The sequence below is a fragment of the Trichoderma ghanense genome (genome assembly GCF_004382785.1).
Source record: "Trichoderma ghanense strain CCMA-1212 chromosome Unknown scaffold_23, whole genome shotgun sequence".
NCBI lineage: Eukaryota > Fungi > Ascomycota > Sordariomycetes > Hypocreales > Hypocreaceae > Trichoderma > Trichoderma ghanense.
Genome location: NW_027395686.1, coordinates 194,236 through 214,345, shown reverse-complemented (window position 1 = coordinate 214,345; position 20,110 = coordinate 194,236). Strand labels below are relative to the sequence as shown.

Here is a 20,110-nt window from a genome sequence, read left to right as displayed (position 1 = left end):
GGGGGGGGAGAGAGAGAGAGAGCAGTGCTTGATCTCAAAAACAAGCGAGAAACAAAGAGTGTCCCTTATTTTAGAGCGACCGACGGAACGTGTGATGAATGGATTGCATAGCGTACCTTGATCTGCTGCGCGGCCTGCTCCCTCTTGCGCAACTCCTTGAGCATGTCATCCCTCTCGGCCTTGAGGTCGGGCTTCTTTTCGACTTTTGTCTTGTTGAGGCGGTTGACGATGGGGTTTTCGCGATGGGGGACGAGCACGCGCTTGACCTGATTCCAGCTCACGTTGGGTCAGCATACGATGCCGTGAGAAAAATGGGGGGGTTATTGAAGTCAAGCGGGAGGAGGAGGGGAGGAGGAGAAACGGCGGGGGAGGCTTGCCTTTCGTGGATCGTGGAAGCTGACTTGTCCGACGTCCATGCTGCCGTCCTTTTTGAGATTCGACCAGGGCGTGTAAATGATGGTGACGTTGTCCTTCTTGTTCCCTAAATATACACAAAAAGAGGGGGGAAAAAGAAAACATCAGCCAAACAGCACAAGACGAGATGCAAACGTTGAAAAGTGTGGCTGGAAGGATGGGGAAAGCACGAGACAACGAACCCTCTATTGAGTTTGCCTTTGTGAGCTGCGCCAGGTCCATGACCAGCTGCTCGGGCAGGTTATCCCATGTCTGGCCGGGCTGCATGCGCAGATATATGTGCGCGCTGGAGAGCTTGTCGACGTGGAACTGGTGTGAAGAATAATATCTTGTCAGGTGATCGTCATTCCTTTGAGAATCTCATCTGAAAGAAGAGTTGGCTGTGAGAGATGGTGAGGTGGGGGGGAGTCATCATACCCTAAAAAGATGAGGCAGAAGAAACAGCGTCAGTAAGTGAAAAGCATAGAGCAGAGAGATGAGAGGTGAAGAGAAGAGAAGAGAAGAGAGGGGGGCAGTCTCATACCAAACATCTTCCTCCCAGCCATACTTGATCAAGTCCTCATCTAAAGAACCCCCATCGTCAGAGATTAGAAACAGAAAACTCATAAGCCCAGTGATTCATATCATCAACTTTTTGATCCAGATAACACAGAAAAGGAAAAAAAAAAAAAAAAAAAAATCTCCGCGCACAGAGGACCAAAACTCACTCTCATACTTGTCCTTGCCGACGTAGATGAAGCCCGCCGGCTCCACGACATTCGAGGAGAAGTAGTACACCATTGTCACTCTCGCCCTCTTTCTTTCACCCCTCTGTCCTTATCTCTCTTCTCTCTTCCCTCCTTTCTTCCCTGCGCTTATATCACAGTGACTGTCTTGTCTCTCCGTAATCTCAGCTCGCGGATCCCTCTCATCAATGCTCAGCGTCACCAGAAGCAGCTCGTCGTCATCCAAAAGTCCTCTTGTCTGTCTTTCCGTTCAGAAAAGAGAAGAGCAGGAAGCGGGTCGTGGCACCCGTGAGGCACGTGACCCCACATTTTCCCTCAAAGAGTTACATAGCACAGTGCGAAAATACACAGCCATCAAACCGACCGCCGGATCACGATGGCCTCGTTTCCGGTCTTTGTCTGCCATCGTCCATCACGCAGTTTTGTGCGTATTTCCTCCTCTTGCTTAAACACACTCCCCCTTCTATTCTTCTCCCTTTTCATCTCGTCTCATTGATCTCTTTCTTGTTGCCCTTTGTGTAACGACAAACTTTCGGCAACTGGCGGGGAACCGAGAATACCCAGGTCCCCGAATCGGACGTCTTCCTACTTGCCGCCCTGGGAAACCACTGGCCACAGCATCTCAATACCTCATGAGCCCCATGAACCAAAGGCGAAGCAAACAAAGCCACAGAACGTAAAAATAAACAATTCAAAAATAAAAATGCAGTCTCTCATCTCAAGTCCACTCAGACGCCCCCCCCCCTTTCCCTCTCTCATCTCATCCCATCTCGCCCCCAATATACTGCTCCGTAGGTACATGTACATGTAGTGTTCAACAAGGTCACGGTGCTGACTCATCACCAATCCAGCCAACCACAGCCAAAGCCGAAATCTTTCGGACCTCCTCTACGCCTTGGATCCGCATCACCACCCCCGTCTTTTCAACCTCATCTAAGACAAACCTGCCACCTTCTTTTGCTTTTTTTCTCTTGCACTTCCTTGGATCTTTGTGGCACTCTGTACTTTTGGCTGGGCTTGGTACCAGGTGAAATTTTGTGTCGCCCTGCCTGGTGTCTTTTTGTGAGGCTCTTTGTCTACCGTGTCTGTCACTCACCCCTCTTCCCACTTACACTTCCATGTACAGAATATACTTCTACCTAAACATGCACTCCTCGCTCAACCTACATGCTGCATGTCTGATCACATCTTCTCGTATACCCCTCTCTCTCTCTCTATGCCTCTCTGCACCGTGACTGACATCCTCACGCCCCTCCCCTCCCACTTACATCACGACTCCTCCAAACCTCAACTCGTGCATCATCCGGCAGTCCCCCCATCAGTCCCGGTCCATCTCATCCGATCCAGCCTCCCTCCTCCTCCTCATCCACTTCCGGAAATCTCCCCCGTGGACCTCCCCCCATCCATTCACAGTACCCACGCTCAATCTCCCACCTCGCACCCCCCATCCCCCCTTCTCCCAAACTCCCACGATCGCTCTCAGCCCAGGAACCCACACCGATCAACACCATGGCCCGGAATCTCACAACTCTCCCCCCAAGAAACATCCGCACATCTCAAATGACCTCCATCTCAAACTCTCTTCCAAGCCTACACCCAGCAACAAAAGGCAAACAAACAAACACCGTCCATTTTTACCTTGTACCGTCCAACTCGCTGTATCCAAACGGCCTAGCTCTCTCTACCAGGCGCGTACGAGTAACCCGATCTGCCTTTTTCTCGCCACTACTTCTATTCTTGCACGATCATCCTGTGACCCGTCTCGGCCCTCGGCTTATGCCATTCTTGCATATATGTACAAACTACCCGTGCTTAAACGCTCGTGAAAAGAGTCTGTGCCACCTTCATCCCAGCTCCCCCGGTCTCGAGGTCCTCAGACATGCAGCCGCCACCCCTGTCCGCCAAGGTTGCGTCCATCTGGAGGCGCACGGGAACATGGCGATCCGAGCCTAAATTCTTGATGGATAAGCATGCTTTTTTCCTTGCCCATAACCTTGCTCAGCCTCGTCACTCATCATCAAAGAGGCAAAGTCGGAGCGTCAGTGGCTGCCTGAAGGAGCGAGAGTCCCGATCGAAGAAGTCGCACTCATATTTCCCGATCGGAGTCAGCATCTTATCTGCGACTCGGTGCCTACTTATGTGTCAAGTGCCGCCCAGTTACCAGGTTGGTGGGATGCATCACATGTCCATTATGCACGTTCTTTGTCAGCGTAGAACAAGTCTATTGCCTTTCTTTTCTTCCAGAATAGTAAGCTACCGTTGCCATGTGTTCATTCTAGCCCATGGCCCCCCCTGTTTGCATAACTCAATCCAGATTTATCAGTGCTGTTTCCCCTAGAGCATACACTCCGCTGGTGGAGGAAACGGGCTCTCTCAGGTACTTTCTAAAGCTAACGTGCCGTGCGAATCCATCCATTCCCTGGGTACCAAACAGTACTCAACACAAGAAGTTCTAACCGGACTCCCGCTCTAGCTCTGTAAGGTCGACAGAGGTAGTCCTTTTGGAGAAACGACGTTAGCGCTTTCGGCAGGATTCCTCTCCGCAGGAGGGAAAAAGGGGGGAAGAGGGGAGAACGCTTGAACCTACTTGATGCTGAAGCTAAACGACGGTGATCATAGCCGATTTGACCTCGCCCACGTAGTCTGCGCCATTGCTACCATTGAAGATGTTCACAAGGACATAGTATCGGCCGGGAGCCATGATCTTCATATTGGTGAAGGTGTAGCTGAGGCCCCCGTTCACCGGCGTGCCGGAGGCGTTCCAGTCGCCTTGAAGAACGCCAACGGCTGCCTTTCCTGCAGCGTCGAAGAGCGCCGCTTGGGCAAAGTACAGAGTCGGCTCTGCAACCATCTGCTGATAAAGCTCGATGGCTGGGGACAAGGTTTGGTTGGCCTTGGCCTGAGCAGGCTGGGTCAAGATCTGGATGTTGGCCATTGTTGCTTTAATGATTGTTGAAAGAGGAGAGTTGTAAGATGGGTGCTTGTTGAATGAATCACGTGAGCAAAGAGTCTTGAGGAGGAAGAGGCAGTTGCAAGATGTCTGTGGTGCCGAGTGCTGGATGTTTGACCAGATGACGGGAGGGGACCGGGTTATATATTCGTGAGAAGGCAGTATGTGCTCTCCCCCTGGGCCGCTCTTCCATCATGACCACCGCTGTGGCTTGACAGCTTCTGCCAAAGTTTGCAAATGAATCAGAGACAAAGGCTGCCTAATTTGAGCCAGGTTTGTGCCGGCAAACAAAAAGTCGACCTCTTCGCGATGGCAAAGGCAGGCCGCGAGCATCTCCCAGGTAATACACGGCTTCTGTTCCGAGCACAAGTGACATCAAGTAATGGTCGAAGCCAGGGTGTCGAGGTTGTCTTGCCTTCATGACTGGCCATCTACTCAGAGCGTTCGCAGACTATAGGACGAATGATCGGGTTTAATTTGGATTCGGTTTGTGAAACGCGGTAGACGCTAAGAAGACGAAGAAACGAATCATATGGGGCATAGGAAGCTTCGGCGAGCTGCGTCTTGACAGGAGTTAGAAGGCGTAGCAAGCAGCTGTGATTCTTACGACAAAGGTGACAAGCATCGAGTGTGGTGGTGGGCGGTGTTTCTCCACATCCTCTATTTCCCCGGGTGACTACCAGACCCCCTTCCTCCGGGGCGCGCTTTTGGTTTGACATGCTGTCCACTTGTCCACCTTTGTGCCTGTTCTATGTCTGGCCCCTGGTCTGCTGTCCAGTCTCGAAAGCGGATAGTGACGGTTTATACCGAGCCATCTTCTCCGCCAGTCCCTGCGGCGGCTAATGGGCCGGTCCGGCCCTAACAAGCAAAGATAGTGAAGATATCTGCCCTGCTGGAGAGCTGAGCCGTGCCTGGAGAGATAAGGCTGAAGGGCCATCATAGTTCCCGGTCCTCGGTGCAAGGGAGGGGGCGTGCAAGGCACGACGTAGCGTACAGTAGTATGGTGAGCCTGAACGCGGGAGATGGTAATTATTTGGGCGTGCGTCTCGGGCTGGCAACTTCGCCAAAGAAATGATTAGTGCCGTGTGTCCCGCCTCGATCGTGGTGGCTCAGTGAGTTGACCGGCCTCAGCTCTCGAGCCTGGGGCGTGTGGACAAGGGGTCCTCCGTGCGGCATCTCAATCTGAACGGCCCGTCTCTCACACTCCCTCGCTCTTCATGGTACCTAGATCCTAAGGGCGAAGCGGCTAAATGGGGGTTAAGCGAGAGAAGTAACGGGAAAATAAGATTTGCGGTTCGCGCTGGCAGCCGTACATTTGCGCCCATCGTTGATCTGTGAGCACACTCTCTGTTTCTGACCAGCACTGCTACTAGAAGCCTGAGAGAAGACGGGGAAAGCATACGGACGGTACTTGGTGGAGGTCGGCGATGACACCCACGAGCAGACGGAACTCCAATATCCCTGGCGAGTGCCAGAGCGTGCTCCGTTTCGAGTCTCGTGTCTTCTGCTCGTCGCTGGTAGACAAGCGTTTAGTGTAGCAGTATCGTCACTACGCCTCAAGAAGCCCTTGCTATACGTAAAGAGAGAGGATGAGGAATCTCTCGAGTTTTTGTGCTTTTCGTCCTTGGGCACGGCATCGAGGGGAGCAGCGGCCTTCGATAGACGAGTGGACCCGAAGCTGAGGCAGCGTACGACCGCCTCTCACTCACTCTTGACGAGCAACATGGGGCCTAGACCAATGTTTCCAAGACAAGTCGGCTTGCTCTTGAGAGGATCGACCGGAGGAATCTCTCGAGAGGGCATGGCTCTTTGAATAGTGAGCGGTGAGTAGGATATGTCTCAGCCTGTCCAGGCGCGGCGCTCAGCCATATCTCACTCGGTGGAGAGCCAAGGTCCTCCAGCCGTGTCTATGGCCGTGATAATTGGTTACCGGCGAGATCGACGTTGAAAATGGCCTACATAGGCATATGCAAGAAATCCCAGAACAACGTGGCATGGCAGCTGCGAGACACTGTCTTGTGCGGCAGCCATGATGGCTTCGGGCCTCCCAATTGGCTCCCCATGGCGAGCACCTGGGCAGTCCGGGTTCTCCCCTTCAGTTGCTGACCTGAAATGAGTACAGTAAAGATCCGCTGACGAATGGGGAGGAGGGTTTGGTATGTGACCTAAGCAGATGAGACCCTCCAAGAGGCAGTGGCCCGCTCGTTCCCCGGTGTCTGGCACATACATGTAAGACCCTCTTGTTGAACCCGGAGGCCAAGAGCTCTGCTCTCGCACACTCTTCATATCTCCTCCTATTGTCACCTCTCTCACGCCTCCTCATACTCTCTTCATTACCACTTTCACACAGGGCCAAATTCACCGGTACTACCAAGCAGCAAGGGGTTTGTGCAACAGGCGGCGTAACTTGAATAGATCAGGTGTTCCGTGAGTTACCAGGATGCGGTGTACCAGATCTTTTGATAGCATTTTTCGGTATCCAATGAGCTCATGAGCTGTAGAGATGTCAAAGACATGGTTGATTAGCCGTATGAAGAGCAAAAGACGACGCTCCCAACGTTGTCGCTTACACAGAACGACGGTCTGGCGTTTAGGCGCGTCTGTTGGATCGCACATCTGGAAGCCCACTCTTCGATCTTCGGCAGAGCCCTAGCTGATCTGTCTAGAACGCGCACATTGCCGGGTTCCCCTGCGCTAAGTCCCACGTACCCGGAATGTCGGTAAGGATCGGCCCAGGGGGAGGGGCCTTAGTCGATACATTGAGTATTGGTGCCGCGGATAGTTAGGTGTGGTAGATGCCGTCCTGTTTCTGACATTGCCTTGTCACATGCACTCCTTGCTGCCCATGCGTGTTTAATTAGACGCAGCAAAATGCCATGGGCCAAGGCACGTGCTCCGTTCTCCAGACAAGGGGGTGTCTCCCGCCCACGGTGCAGGAAAAACGCAGCGTGTGAGTGCGTGTCCTGTGTATAGGTAGGATAGGATCTGTGCACACCGAGACATGTCAAGGACTTTTGGGTGTCATGACGCGTGTGACTCCCTCCGTCTTGAGCGATTTTCAGGCAGCGAGACGGTACGGACTTTGCTGGCGCTGAGGCGGACGACGGCGTTTGGAGCGGCCACGGCGAGGGTGGTAGGAATCGCTGTCTTGGACAGAGCATCCAGATTTGACGCTATTGATCAATGTCTTTTGTCCTGATGAACTACGGTTCCCCAGCTTGCACATGCTGTTAGTGGAGGGCCTCGTGGAAGAGCTAGGGCCGACGGCGTGACTTTGTATTATCCATGTTATGGACACGGGACAAGTATAATAGAGCTTGGCACGTTCAAGCAGGTCTTACATTTAGCCGTTTGGTGTGATATGAGGCCGACGGCTCAGTGACACGAGCAGAGGTGTGAAGCAGACACGACGCCATGGCGGAGGAGATGGCCCGGGCAGAGGCGGTCATTGGGAGATGACAACGCTGGGCCGCTGCCTTGCGAGCAAGACACAGCAAGGGGTCAAGTGGTCGGCGTCTTGCCGATCACCAGAGCGTCGACTATCTCTTGAGGAGGTGGTGAGACCTGGCAGCATGTTCAGCACTGCTTATCGCGATGGCAGGTAACGGGCGAGGTGGGAGAGATGCCACCCTGATGCTGCTGATGAGATGCCTGGTCGAGTAACCCCCAAGGAAATGTCGAGTCTGGCGCCTATGTGCGTAGGGGTAAGATGAAGTGTCTCGATTGTGGTGATTTAGAGAAGAGTCCTTGTCAACTTGAAGTTCGTTCAACTGCCTGCTCAAGGAGTGCCTTCCTTGGTGCTGCAGTCCGATTAAGTAGGTAGGTACGTAGCATGGCGTTCACATTCATCCGCTCCGAGCAGGTAGTAGAGCTGGGTACCTCAGGTACCTACTTGCAGTCCGCCTTACATGCACCAGGCTCGGAGGACATAGTCACTGGCAATCGAATCTCTCTGAGCGCCGCTGGTTGAACAGCTTGACGAGTTCCCATCGGTCATGAGCGGCTCGCCTCAAAACGCCCCTGGTTTATGCGGCGTCGAGATCAGTGACGCTCTGGGTAGTAGTAGGTGCCTTATCCGGCACTCGGCGAGACATGTCTGTAGACCGACGTATATTCGTTGCAATGGATGGCGTGCAAGGTACTTCTGCGAGTTCCGGACGTTGGATGAGTCCCTTGTGGCACTTCCAGTACCCGGTAGCTGGCGCAGGAGAGGAGAAATCTGACACAGGGTCTCGCAGCTGCATGCTCGTCGTCGTGTTGAGCGCGCTGTGTCTCAGCTGTACCGCCGGGTTTGTGAGTGGAAGCATCATGCAACATTGCATCTCACAGCAACTCAGAGTTGGCCCTTGAAAGGTCAGATCCATGAGCCGCTGACAGCCGCTGTGGAGACGCCCACGCCTCAAATTGGGAGCTCTCCAGTGGCTCGTGGGGACCTGGAGTTCTTTTACCAGGGCTTGTGCTTGTACATACAGGGCTCTGCGTGGACAGGTGCTAATGGTGCGCCGAGCTCCGCGTCTGTTCGATCGTCCCCTTGGTGTTATACCAGACTATTCAATCCAGGTTGATATCCTCTTGATTGCCTCGCTCATTGAGCTTGTTGCATCATAAAGTTCATGTTGTTCAGATGAAAACCGAGGCCACCAAGAGCTCTAAGCTGTCAATAATCGTTTATGGCGCCACTGCCGCTGCACCCCATCTCTAGCGCACCGCAAAAGTACATGTACCTGCCCTCCGATACTGGACGCAGCCTCGGGATGGGACTTTTTGCAGTCCCCGTTTGGGCGGACTCTGCAGTCCTCGGATTCTGAATAGCCTGCGTCCCCGAAGAACCAGACAGTCCACTCTGTGCCTCTCAATGTCCGCTGTGGCGCCCCTGCGAGCCCTGCATCGGCCAGCCCTGCTATCGCTCCGCGCAGCTCGGCTTGTACCCCGAGAGCCCCGCGTCAGCCCAGCACTTCAAAGGATCCCCCACCATAATCACCTGAGCCGCCATCACCGAAGCTCCAGCTCCAGCTCCAGCTGCATTTCTTCGGCTTCATCGTCTGCTCCTCGCCTCTCCCATCGCTGCTTCTCCCGCTCGTCGCATCGATCGTCCGCCAACATGGTCGCCGAAGACTTCGAAGCCGTGCTCAAGGGCAAGTACCCGGGCAAGGCGCACGCCAGCCGCGTCGTCGACCTGATCCGCAAAAAGGACCCCAAGGCCAACGGCGTGCTCTATCTCGAGGGCCGCATGACCAAGCTGCTCGAGGACAACGACTCGCCCGAGCCCTTCCGGTACGTCAGAGATGCGATATGCCATGCAGCCCAGATGGCTGTGGTAGCTGAGACAGCCCGCTAACTGAGCCCTGATCCATCTCGCAGCCAGCGCCGCTACTTCTACTACCTCACCGGCTGCAACCTGGCCGACTGCTACTTCACCTACGACATCCAGGCCGCCAAGTCGACGCTCTTCATCCCCCCGATCGACCCCCACGACGTCATCTGGTCCGGCTTGCCGACCACCATCGACGACGCCCTCAAGCTATACGACGTCGACGAGGTCAAGCTGACGACCGAGGTCAACGCGACACTCGCCCATCTGGCCAATGCCAACTCCAGCTCGACCATATACGCCATAAACGGCCAGGTGTCGGACCACATCACCTTCATCGGCTTCGAGAACAAGGACTTTGCGCTGCTTAAGGAGGCCATTGAGGTATCTCGCGTCGTCAAGGACGAGTTCGAGGTGGCCATGATCCGCAAGGCCAACCATGTCTCCAGCCTGGCGCACAAGGCCGTCGTCGAGAAGGCCAACAAGGCGTCCAACGAGATGGAGCTCGAGGCCGTCTTCCTGGAGCGCTGCGTTGCCAACGGCGCCAAGAACATGGCATACCACCCCATTGTTGCCAGCGGCACCGCTGCGGCGACCCTTCACTATGTCGCAAACGATGCTCCGTTGGCAGGCAAGCAGAACCTGCTGATCGATGCCGGCGCCGAGTGGAACAACTATGCGGCCGATATCGTGAGTTGTGCCTTTCACGCTTCTTCAAGGGTGAGTCGCCAGTTCGAATGCCAGACTAACCGCTTCTTTCAATCTCCAGACACGGACATTCCCCCTCAACGGCAAGTTCACCAAGGAGGGCCGCGAAATCTACGACATTGTCTACAAGATGCAGCAGGAGTGCATCGCCGTCATCAAGGCCGGCGTGCGCTGGGAAGACGCCCACGTCCTGGCCCACAGGATTGCCATCGACGGGCTTCTGGCCCTGGGCATCCTCAAGGGCGACAAGGATGAGATCTTCAAGGCCAGGACCAGCCAGGCCTTCTTCCCCCACGGCCTGGGCCACTACCTGGGCATGGACACTCACGACACCGGCGGCAACCCCAACCGCCAGGACCCCGACATCATCTTCCAGAACCTGCGTCTGCGCGGCCAGGTTCCCGCCGGCGGTGTTGTAACTGTCGAGCCTGGTGTAAGTCTCCCCCCGTTGAGAATGGATGGCTGCATCGTATCTCACATCTCCTGCAGGTCTACTTTTGCAAGTTCATCATCGACCCCTACCTGGAGGACCCCCAGCACAGCAAGTACATTGACGCCGATGTGCTCGCCAAGTATTGGGACGTTGGCGGTGTCCGGTAAGCTTCATGTTCCCCTCAAAATACACTGTTTGAGACCAGCTGCTAATCTGAGTACAGCATCGAGGACAACGTTCTCGTCACCGAGACGGGCTACGAAAACCTGACGACGGCAATCAAAGAGCCGGGCGAGTTGGAAGCCCTCATGGCAGCTAGCTGAAAGACACAAGCAAACAAAGAAGGCTGTTTGCATACAAGGCGTCTAATCTAAATATATGAGAAAAAAAATGGAAAGAAATGATCCAATGATGATTTCTATCTCGCTATGTGCACACTAACTCATGTATAACGAGATTGCCTCCCCCCTTCAAGCTGAAGGAGGTGTGCGAAATGGGGTGACGCGTACCAATACGAGTCCACCACCCATCACGGCCTTCACGACACACTGTGCAAACTTTTCTTGCCCCTGTCCCGCAGCAGAGCCCAATTGCAGCCGGACCAGTCCACAGCGAGCTGGACAAAGAAGCGCGCCCCTTTGACGGTCTATTTCCCGGAAGAGCCATTATACAACACACCTATAACCATAACTCATTGCGCCCAATTGCGACTCGTCAGACGCGATGTATGATTTCTTATGACAGCCAAGGACAATTGATCAATTCGCCCCCTTTCACAACCCCCTGCATATGAGGTATTACAGGTATTATTTCCCCCTCGGTCGTTGATCATGGCATCTCCTGGCATGGGCTACATGCGTAAGCCCGTTCCCGTACGGCGGCGGCCCGTCCCAGCGCCAGGATACGACCACCAACAAGACATCTACGACTTGTACACGGACGAACCGCCGTCGCCAGGAGTTGCATCACTTTCGACTCCCGTAGCAGTGGCAAACCCGCATGCCCAACAGCTGAGACCTAGCAGATCAGCCGCCCATCTCAAACAAGGTCCCGCGGCTCCTCACCAGGCTCATCATCCCTCCGTGGCTCGCTCCCCGGAGACCACCGCCGAGGCCTTCCCTGCTCCCGTCGGCGTCATGGCGCATGAAGACCTGCCTCCTCCGCCGCCCTACCCGGGCCTCTCCGTCTCTCCAGCTCCGGAACCCCTCCGACGCGCCCAAAGCACATCCGCACTGCCCCTCGGAGCCCCCCCAGCCGGATCTTCAGGCCCGCCATCACCAGGCTTCTCACCACACCCCCAACAAGCCGCGACCCTCCCCGTAGAAGAACCAAAACAGCAAGACTCCATCTGGAAGTCCGCCCTCGGCGAAGCCCAATACTTTGCCTCGGGCCTCATCTCCCACCCCTCGGAATCCACCCGCCACTACTCCATCATCAGACACACCCGCGCCCTGATCTGGTACTCGGGCCCATCCACCTCCGTCTCCATCACCGTCCTCTCCGACGAAGCCCTGCCCCCCACGCGGACCCTCTGGATGCAGCAAAAGGGCTACTCGGGCAACATGGGCATGGCGCTCAAGGCCCTCGCCGGGACGACCTCGTCCTGGATCAACGTCACGCCCGCGCGCCTCGCCACCGTAAGCGACACCCCGGAAGCAGACGAGCGCAGCATCCAGCGCGACCTCAAGCGCTTCGCAAAGAAGGCCTCGGGACGGCAAAAGAAGCATGTCCCCCGTGAGACGCACATCGTGCGCATACCGGCTACTGCATCAGACGGATACTTCCGGCTCGTGCTCTGTGGAGGAAGCGAGGCGGGCAAAAAGGTGCTCTGTGGAAGTCCCGTCTTTCGGGTGGCGAGTACGTCTGCGGACGTGAGCGTCGTCAGGGGCGCGAGTCTGAGCACCATGCCGCTGGAGATGGGCGTCAAAGTGGCCAGCACGATAGGCCAGGCCATGGCGAACAAGTACATTGGCGTGGCGAGCGCGGTAGTCAACAGCCAAGTCGGCAGCATCGTGGCAAACTCCACCGTCAAAAAGGTCAGCACCGTGGCTGTCCGGAGCTACCAGGTTTCCGGCGCGGGCGATGCCGTGCAGGAGAGCTGGCAGCGACAGAGGAGCCAACAGGAGAGGTACGATTCGCTGGTGGTGAATGTGCCGGTGATTCACATGGTCGGTGCAGAGAGCGGCCCTGAAGCGCCATTTCCAGTCAAATTTGATGGAAAGGTCGTTCGGGGGACAGGAAGATCAACGGCAGAACTGGGTGTTCCGACGGCGAATCTGAGCGGCGTGTCGGACCAGGTCAAGTTGCGGATGGGGGGCGTCTTCGCGGCTTGGGCACGTATACAGATGCCTAGCATTAACAACGACGGCGAGCCAGATGCAGCGGTAGACGACATGCTCCCTACAGACTGGGTCGAAGCCGTCGTCACTATCGCCCCATCCAGACACGCCCCCCCTTCCGTCGCCATGAAGAACAGCGTCTCCGTCCACATCATCCACGACTTTGAAGAGACACACTTTGTCGACGCAAAGCTCAAGGTCCTCCTCATGGGCTTCCTGCACCCGGCCGCCCCTCCACACACTCCGCCAGACCATCTCGCAGCCGAACACTCCCGGGACATGATGAACACGCTCGCCAGCCTGGGCCGCGCAGCGTGGGGCCCGCACGACACCGTGGCCATGATGAAGAGCGTCAAGAGCAGTCGCAGTCTCGGGGAGAGGCTGGATGAGACAACGGGCAGGGTGGTGGCGCAGGTGGACAAGATTCCGCTGCATTGGGCGGGCGTGAGGAGCGAGGTTGGGGTCTTGCGGGATAAGGCGTATGGGAATGGAGGCATGTGGATTGTGAGGTGATGGGTCGAATGGGTTGATATTGCGTGCAAGTGCCTCGAGTGCTGTTGTGTGTGTACATACATATTTAGCAGGTCATGTTTGTTTGAGCGTTGAGCGGGAATCATTGTCCAAATACTCTACAATACCTAATCTTAATGAGCGTCTAACCAGATAAAATCATCATCCTCCCCGACCACAATTGCCCATACGCAATCATCTCCATCAATATGAAGCCCGCGAGTTGCCCAATTCGGCAACTCGCACACGGCAAAAGCCGGTCCCCCGGCAAAGCTCCGGCTCGGCCCATCGCCATCGGCATCTTCGATCCCGCTGAATAATTCTCGACTCTCAATTTGCTTCAACCCTTCTCCATCAACCCTCAAACATTGTCAGCCTTGTACTCAAATCATCGCGGCACAGTGACCATGATCTGCTCCTCCTGCCGCTCTGCGCTCCGCCTGCGCCTCTTCGCATCCGTTCCGCGTCCCTCAAGCACCGCAATTGCGCCCATCGCAAACGCCCTCAACAAGACCAAGACCACTGCCAACGCCTCTCTCCAGCGCATCCGCTTCCTCTCTTCGACCCCATCTCGCCAATTCTCCTCGTCATCCGCCAGGCGCTCTTCACCTTCTTCTTCAGACGAACAGGGAAATGCTCAGAATGCATACGCAGCGGCAGACATGACGGAGGCGGAAGCATCGATCGCTGCTATCCTCGCTTCGAAGCTCGAGCCCACGTCCCTTCTTGTGCAGGACATCTCTGGGGGCTGTGGGAGCATGTATGCGATTGATATCACGTCCCCTGCTTTCAAGGGGCTGAATATGCTCAAGCAGCAGCGCCTTGTGAATGCTGCGCTGGGGGATCTTGTCAAGCAGTGGCATGGAGTGCAGATACGGACGAGGGTGCCGCCGGAGGGTGAATCAACAAAATAGCCAACTAAGGGCCATTTAGAGGGATAGAAAAGGAACAGAAACTCAGCAGTTGCGTATGGCCATCATGTCGTTGCGTTCAAGCAATCATGTCTTGTCCTAGTAGAGAAGAACGTCCGCTCAAGTGCCAAATATCCCGCCTCTCATTGTCACATTTTCCATCTTCGTGGGCCTTGACTCCGTCCCATGCGATCTTTGCAATTATCGGCGTTTTCCTCTTCTCTCAGGTCGGTCCTTTGCACCACGTCTTCGTAGCAATCCTTCCAGCTCCTGGTTCCCGGCTTTCATGGCATACCACAAAGGCGTTCTCCCCTGGTTATCTTTCGAGTTCACATCCACCTTGCCGGTCTTGAGTAGCACCCTGGCAACCTCATGTGAGGCAGCATAGGAAAGGGGAGTCCGGTTGGCATCGTCACTTGCATCAACGTCCAGTTGCTCGAAATTGAGCAATGCCTTGACGGTTGACTTGTCTCCGAGTTCCATCGCATAGGACAGGGGCGTGCGTCCCTGACCGTCCCTTACGTTGACGTCGATCCTGTCAGACCCGAGCAAGGCGTTAATCGCGGGTCCAATTTTACGTTTGATTGCGTGACATAAAGGCGTGCCTCCTTGTGCATTCATTGCGTTGAGGTCGACTTTGTCAGAGCCCAACAGGATCTTCAAGATTGATCCATCTTGATCTGTCTGATCCAAGGCATATCGTAACGGCGTACGACCTCGATCATCAGTTTTGTTGGCATCCACTCTGGGGCACTGAAGCAGTGCTTTGGCAAGTGACTGCTCTCTGCGTTCTATTGCGTAATGAAGAGGCGTGCGGCCTTGTCCGTCCTTTGCACCAACGTCCACCTTGTGGGAGTCGATCAAGTGCCTCAAGACTGATCCATCTTCATCTTTGTAATCCATCGCATATTGTATTGGCGTGCGGCCCTGAGCATCTTTCTCATTGGCATCCACTTTCTCCAGGCCAAGCAGCAGTTTGACAAGTGGTGTCTTTTTGCTTTGAATTGCATATAGCAGGGGTGTGCGGCCTTGACCGTCCTTTGCGTTGACGTCCACATTATCTGAGTGTAGCAATGCATTCAAGATCAATCCATCTCCACCTTCGCCACCCATTGCATATTGTAGTGGCGTGAAGCCTTGATCATCCTTCACATTGGCATCCACTTTCTCAGATTCGAGTAACGCCTTGACAATGGATTCCTCCCCGCGTTCTGCCGCAAGTGATAGAGGCGTACGCCCCTTCTTGTCTTTTCCGTTGACTTCGACTATACTGCGTGCAAGTAGAACACGGACACACTCGAGCTTCTTGTTCTCAGCTGCGATATGCATCAATGTCTGCCCGTCACCATCTCGAAAGTCTGTTTTGGCTTTACTGTCGAGGAGCATTGTTAGTATTGAGGCATTGCCTGTTATGACGGCGCGAGCTATCGGAGGACGTCCATCGTCGTCTTTGGCTTCCACATTTGCGCCGCTGTTGAGAAGTATTCGTACGGCGTCTGGCTTGTTCCAGGAAGTAGCGCAGCCGAGTGCCGTTAGGCCGCCGCAACCTTTGGCTTCCATGTTGGCATTGTGGGTGAGAAGTAACTTGATAGCATCTTCCTTCCCCTGCCTGCTGGCCTCGATCAACGCCGTGTCGTTGGTACGGCCTCGGGCCTCGACGTTGGCGCCCTTCTCCAAAAGCAATTGGATAACATCCGTATGCCCTCTTCTAGAGGCGCAAATTAATGCGGTGCCGCCGCGTAAATCCCCAGCCTCCAAATCAGCCCCTTTATCAAGCAGCATTTCCACAATATCTTTCCTCCCCTCCATAGCGGCAAATGTCAAGGGTGTAGAACCAAATAAGGATGCTCCTGGCGCTCTAACCTCCAACCCAGAGCCCTTTTCGATCAAGAACTGCACGACGCGCTTGTTCCCCTTTTGAATGGCTGATATCAGTGGAGACTTGTCATGTCCATCTCCTTTATCCAAGTTGGCTCCCTTCTTGACTAGCCATTCGACGACGTCATCGGCGCCATTGGCAATTGCCCAAGTTAATGGCGTATACTTGTCCTCCGCGGTCATATCCATGTCGAAACCATTTCTAAGAAAGAAATCGGTGGCACTGTTCAGCTTTTCGCGAAGCGCTATGGCGAAAAGGGCTTGATTACATTCGTCGACAATGTCGATATTTCCTCGTTCCTCAATGAAATCCTGAACCAGATTGTCGTTCTTTCTTATCATAGCGACCAATGAAGGTGTTAAATCGTTGATGTCCTTTGCTTCGTTATCGGCCCCTTTCTCGAGGAGATACTGGATAATGTTGTCATGGTTCTTCAAGGTGGCCTGCATCAATGGCGTCCTGTTGCTGCTGTCCTTTGCTTCTATATCAGCCCCGTTCTCAACAAGCCACTGAACGGCGGTCGCGCGTCCGTCCCTTGCGCATGCGGCAAGCAGCGTTTGACCCGAACCTTTGCCTCTGATTTCGATATCGGCACCTTTTCCGACGAGCAGATCAAAAACGGCTTTCCTTTCAAGAATTGCTGCAAAGCACAGTGCCGTCATACCGTCCTCGCTAGCCTCTATTGGATATTTATCGAGGAGCGCTTCAACGGCTGCTTCGTGGCCCATACAAGCAGCCATCAACAATGGGGAGCCATCTTTATATCGCTCTTCGTCTGTTATTTCCGGGTTAGTGACCTCCAAAAGAAGCTTTACAACCCGCACGTTTCCGCCTAGTGCAGCCCAGAAAAGGGGAGGGCCTATATCCGAATCTTTAACATTTGGGCTGACTCCGTGCGAAAGTAGATATGTTACCACTTCGTGCAGACCGAAGAAAGCGGCGATATGCAGTAGTGTTACCTGGGTGGGAAACGGTTCTGGGTAGCAAGGTTCGGGTAGATGGTAGGATAGATGGCCACACATAAGGTTTTGGTACCACGACGCTCGAGTCGCACCATGCTCTAGGAATCCAATCACTTTAGAAACTTCGAGGCCCTGTGCTAAAGCCTCATTCGTATGGTATGCCCAATTGGCACCCGAGTAGCCGTAGAAGGGGCAGTTCTCCATTCTCCTAGCATGATCCTCTCGTGGCATGCGAGGTCCATTCACAAAATCGGGAAATGACAGATATGTCAGGCAAACGTTTGCGATATAGGTGTGTGCCTGGTGCATCCACCGGTTGTCCGGACGCTCAAAGTATTCTTGCGCAGTGTAATGGACCAGTTCGATGCCCTCTCCCTCAACCACGACCAACGAAGCGCAGGCTTGGATTATATGGTCGACAGTGGGGATGTTGTCTTTGTCAAGTTCGGATGCGCCGACCTCAACAGCGAGGGCTTCTTGAAGCTCTTTTATTTTCATTTGCCGCTTTGCCTTGACGATCCATGAAATTATGAGAACCGCGTCGCGAGGTAAATCTCCTTTCAGCTGCTGTATTCGCTCCATAGACTTGTCATATGCTTCGTCCAAGACGCTAGACCTGTCCGATGAAGACGGAGACGAAGATGAGGATGAAGACGACGACTCCTGTAGAGATTTGAGTGATTTCTTGAGCGATGACGGAGACCTTGAGCCAACAAAGGAGTTCAGATAGAGCTGGGCAAGAAGGAACCTAAGATATGACGTTAGTGTTGAAGCTCCTCGACATCCCTCCGTCGCAAAGTACTCACATTCCATCCATGGCTGCCTCAATGGACGCCATGATCTCATGCTGCAAGCCTTCGTCCTCCCTAACAAACGATGGGAGGTCCGACATGCGAGCATTGAGAACCTGGAACACGTCGTAGTGACTGGGGGATATCTCTCTCGAAATAGAGCCTTTGAATTTAGCTGCGATGGTGTTAATTGCCCTTGATGTCGCGAAAAGATTGAGCCCGCTCTTCTCCTGCATCTTGATGATCTGATCCAAGAGCTTTGTGCGCTCAGTATCCTCGGCTTCATCGAGAGCATCGATGAGAATGAATACCCTTGAAAAAGACTGGACAAGGACCGCCAAGGTATTTGACAACTCGACGACAAAAGGTCGAGTATTGACGGGCCTGTGTCGGTCATGCAGCTTGTGCACTGCTTCCGGAAAGGTCCTCGAATTCTGCGCCAGTTGCTTGACGAGGCTTGCGATCATATGTTCAGCTTTCTGATCGTGGTGCCTTTTGAAGTTGTAGTAGATATAAGCCACACCGACCGAGCCATCGTACCGGAACTTTTCGATCAGATAGTTGACCAAGATGGCCATCTGGAATGTCTTGCCCGCCCCTGGAACCTCTTCACAGAACAGCGTTTGTTTGCTTGCCGACATCCAGCCTTGGACTTGCTCTGACAGTATGAACTCTTGACCGGTATTTGGTTCGCATCTCGCAAAGTAGTCGTGCTGTATGAGCGGAAAGTCTAGAGGACTCAGCCAATTGAGAACTTCCGTCCGCTTCTTGGCCTCTTTATCTTCACACGTTACTGTCAGCACGATTTACTCAAAGGAGATGGAGGTACTGATGCCATACCATCGCGAAAAGTGTCCAGATGCTTCTTAGTCTCCACGGTTACATTATAAAGGCGTTGTACATCCTGCTTCACTACTCGCAAAAATACTTAGAAACTGAGATTCATAGGGTACACAAGTAGGTAGTCAAAGGGATCACTAACTCTCGCCCATCACATCCCTGATGGGCCGCTCGCCCTCGAAATCGCTGGGCTGAATACAACCAAGAAGCTCTTTCGCAAACGCCGCTGCCACCGCAGCAGCATGTTTCTGCCAAGCGTCGTTCTTGTGCGAGTCGCAGTAGTCGCAAATGCCTCGAATGACCAAGCAGGGGAAGTTGTTCATCAGTCCGGCGGCTTCTGTCTCGAAACAGAGGACTTCTCCTCCGAGTGCGCTATTCAACTTCTCTCGTCGTAAGCCGTCTTTGATGACTTTGTTGCCGGATGCGATGAGACCATGATGAACTTTGATCGATCGGCGCCTTCTTTTGATAAGCTTGGACTTATCACAAAACTGGCATGGATCCCCATCTTCATCCGATCCGTCTTCGAATTCCTCCTCCAGGGAAACCTCCACAATGCCTCCCGTGGGACCCTCGGTGTTCATATTCGAGAACGGCTCTTTGATATGAACATAGTCTGCTGGGAAAAGCAAATCTTGAAGCTTGTCAGACTTCAAGTACCTCTGCGCCAGCCTCGGGTATCTGGCTTTGAGCGCATCGAGGAAGTCAGGGATCTTGGACCCCGTCAGCTCATATTTGGTCTCCAACTTGGACAAGGCTGTCAACAAAGAACCAGGCGGGTTGCTCAACGCCCCAGTCCTCTCAAAGCCTCCTCCTTCTGTCTCTTTGCCGACATCCCACTGGACGACTCCAGGATATTGGCCGGTAGGAGTGCTGATGACAACGTCACCAAGCCTCACTTTCAGCGGGACGCCACCTCCAATACCGACCATGAGGCCGATCTTGATGGAAGGGAATGTCCTGATCATGAATGCCGCCACGTTGGCCGCTGAATTGGTGCCATACTGGCCCTTGGGCAGACAGGCGATAACGACATTGTGAGGACCGATTGAGCCGAGCGTGTAAGTGTTGGCATCGTTTGTCAGCTTTGGCAGGTCTTCATGCTTTTCGTCCAGCATGGCCGTCGCAGCCGTCTGTTCCTTTGGTAGAGCACAGATCCATCCCACGCTGTAGTCACCATAAGACTTTCTTGGAGATGCCATTTTTCCCGGGCTCGGTCAGAATAACAGGGCGCGCTCTGGGGTAGAAGGACGCGTGAGGCAGGGAGGACCAGGTGCCCTCTCCCCTGATTGACACAATATATGTGAAGTATCTTCTTCTGAGAGGTTGTTTGTAGG

General features: G+C 54.2%; 7 protein-coding genes across 7 annotated transcripts in view; 3 read left to right on the top strand and 4 right to left on the bottom strand.

Moving 5' to 3' along the window:
* The window catches only part of CCMA1212_010251 (Coiled-coil domain-containing protein 25), a gene marked incomplete at both ends in the record, with an annotated part of 1,531 nt that extends 337 nt beyond the window's left edge, over window positions 1-1,194 (bottom strand). Inside the window, 5 exons of the mRNA XM_073707303.1 lie at window positions 117-266; window positions 402-481; window positions 597-723; window positions 943-977; window positions 1,122-1,194. Of these exons, the coding sequence (XP_073554212.1) occupies window positions 117-266; window positions 402-481; window positions 597-723; window positions 943-977; window positions 1,122-1,194 (465 nt within the window). The remainder of the gene's footprint in view (window positions 1-116; window positions 267-401; window positions 482-596; window positions 724-942; window positions 978-1,121) is intronic.
* A 2,544-nt stretch (window positions 1,195-3,738) lies between these two features.
* On the bottom strand, window positions 3,739-4,074 carry CCMA1212_010250 (uncharacterized protein; the record flags this gene model as incomplete). Its single annotated transcript, XM_073707302.1, has 1 exon — window positions 3,739-4,074. The coding sequence occupies one exon, from the start codon at window positions 4,072-4,074 to the stop codon at window positions 3,739-3,741; it is 336 nt and encodes a 111-aa protein (XP_073554211.1).
* A 1,272-nt stretch (window positions 4,075-5,346) lies between these two features.
* Window positions 5,347-6,849, bottom strand: CCMA1212_010249 (uncharacterized protein; the record flags this gene model as incomplete). Its single annotated transcript, XM_073707301.1, has 6 exons — window positions 5,347-5,767; window positions 5,869-5,996; window positions 6,049-6,196; window positions 6,461-6,584; window positions 6,660-6,738; window positions 6,799-6,849. 6 exons carry the CDS (start codon window positions 6,847-6,849, stop codon window positions 5,347-5,349), a joined length of 951 nt encoding a protein of 316 aa, XP_073554259.1.
* A 2,095-nt stretch (window positions 6,850-8,944) lies between these two features.
* CCMA1212_010248 (putative Xaa-Pro aminopeptidase) lies at window positions 8,945-10,864 on the top strand (the record flags this gene model as incomplete). The annotated part of the gene is made up of 6 exons (XM_073707300.1): window positions 8,945-8,953; window positions 9,026-9,363; window positions 9,451-10,090; window positions 10,170-10,541; window positions 10,598-10,704; window positions 10,765-10,864. 6 exons carry the CDS (start codon window positions 8,945-8,947, stop codon window positions 10,862-10,864), a joined length of 1,566 nt encoding a protein of 521 aa, XP_073554260.1.
* A 507-nt stretch (window positions 10,865-11,371) lies between these two features.
* Window positions 11,372-13,393, top strand: CCMA1212_010247 (Riboflavin kinase; the record flags this gene model as incomplete). Its single annotated transcript, XM_073707299.1, has 1 exon — window positions 11,372-13,393. The coding sequence occupies one exon, from the start codon at window positions 11,372-11,374 to the stop codon at window positions 13,391-13,393; it is 2,022 nt and encodes a 673-aa protein (XP_073554255.1).
* A 404-nt stretch (window positions 13,394-13,797) lies between these two features.
* Window positions 13,798-14,304, top strand: CCMA1212_010246 (Altered inheritance of mitochondria protein 1; the record flags this gene model as incomplete). Its single annotated transcript, XM_073707298.1, has 1 exon — window positions 13,798-14,304. The coding sequence occupies one exon, from the start codon at window positions 13,798-13,800 to the stop codon at window positions 14,302-14,304; it is 507 nt and encodes a 168-aa protein (XP_073554256.1).
* Window positions 14,305-14,502: 198 nt separating this feature from the next.
* CCMA1212_010245 (Ankyrin-3) lies at window positions 14,503-19,975 on the bottom strand (the record flags this gene model as incomplete). The annotated part of the gene is made up of 4 exons (XM_073707297.1): window positions 14,503-17,890; window positions 17,949-18,425; window positions 18,474-18,714; window positions 18,916-19,975. 4 exons carry the CDS (start codon window positions 19,973-19,975, stop codon window positions 14,503-14,505), a joined length of 5,166 nt encoding a protein of 1,721 aa, XP_073554257.1.
* Window positions 19,976-20,110: the final 135 nt, after the last annotated feature.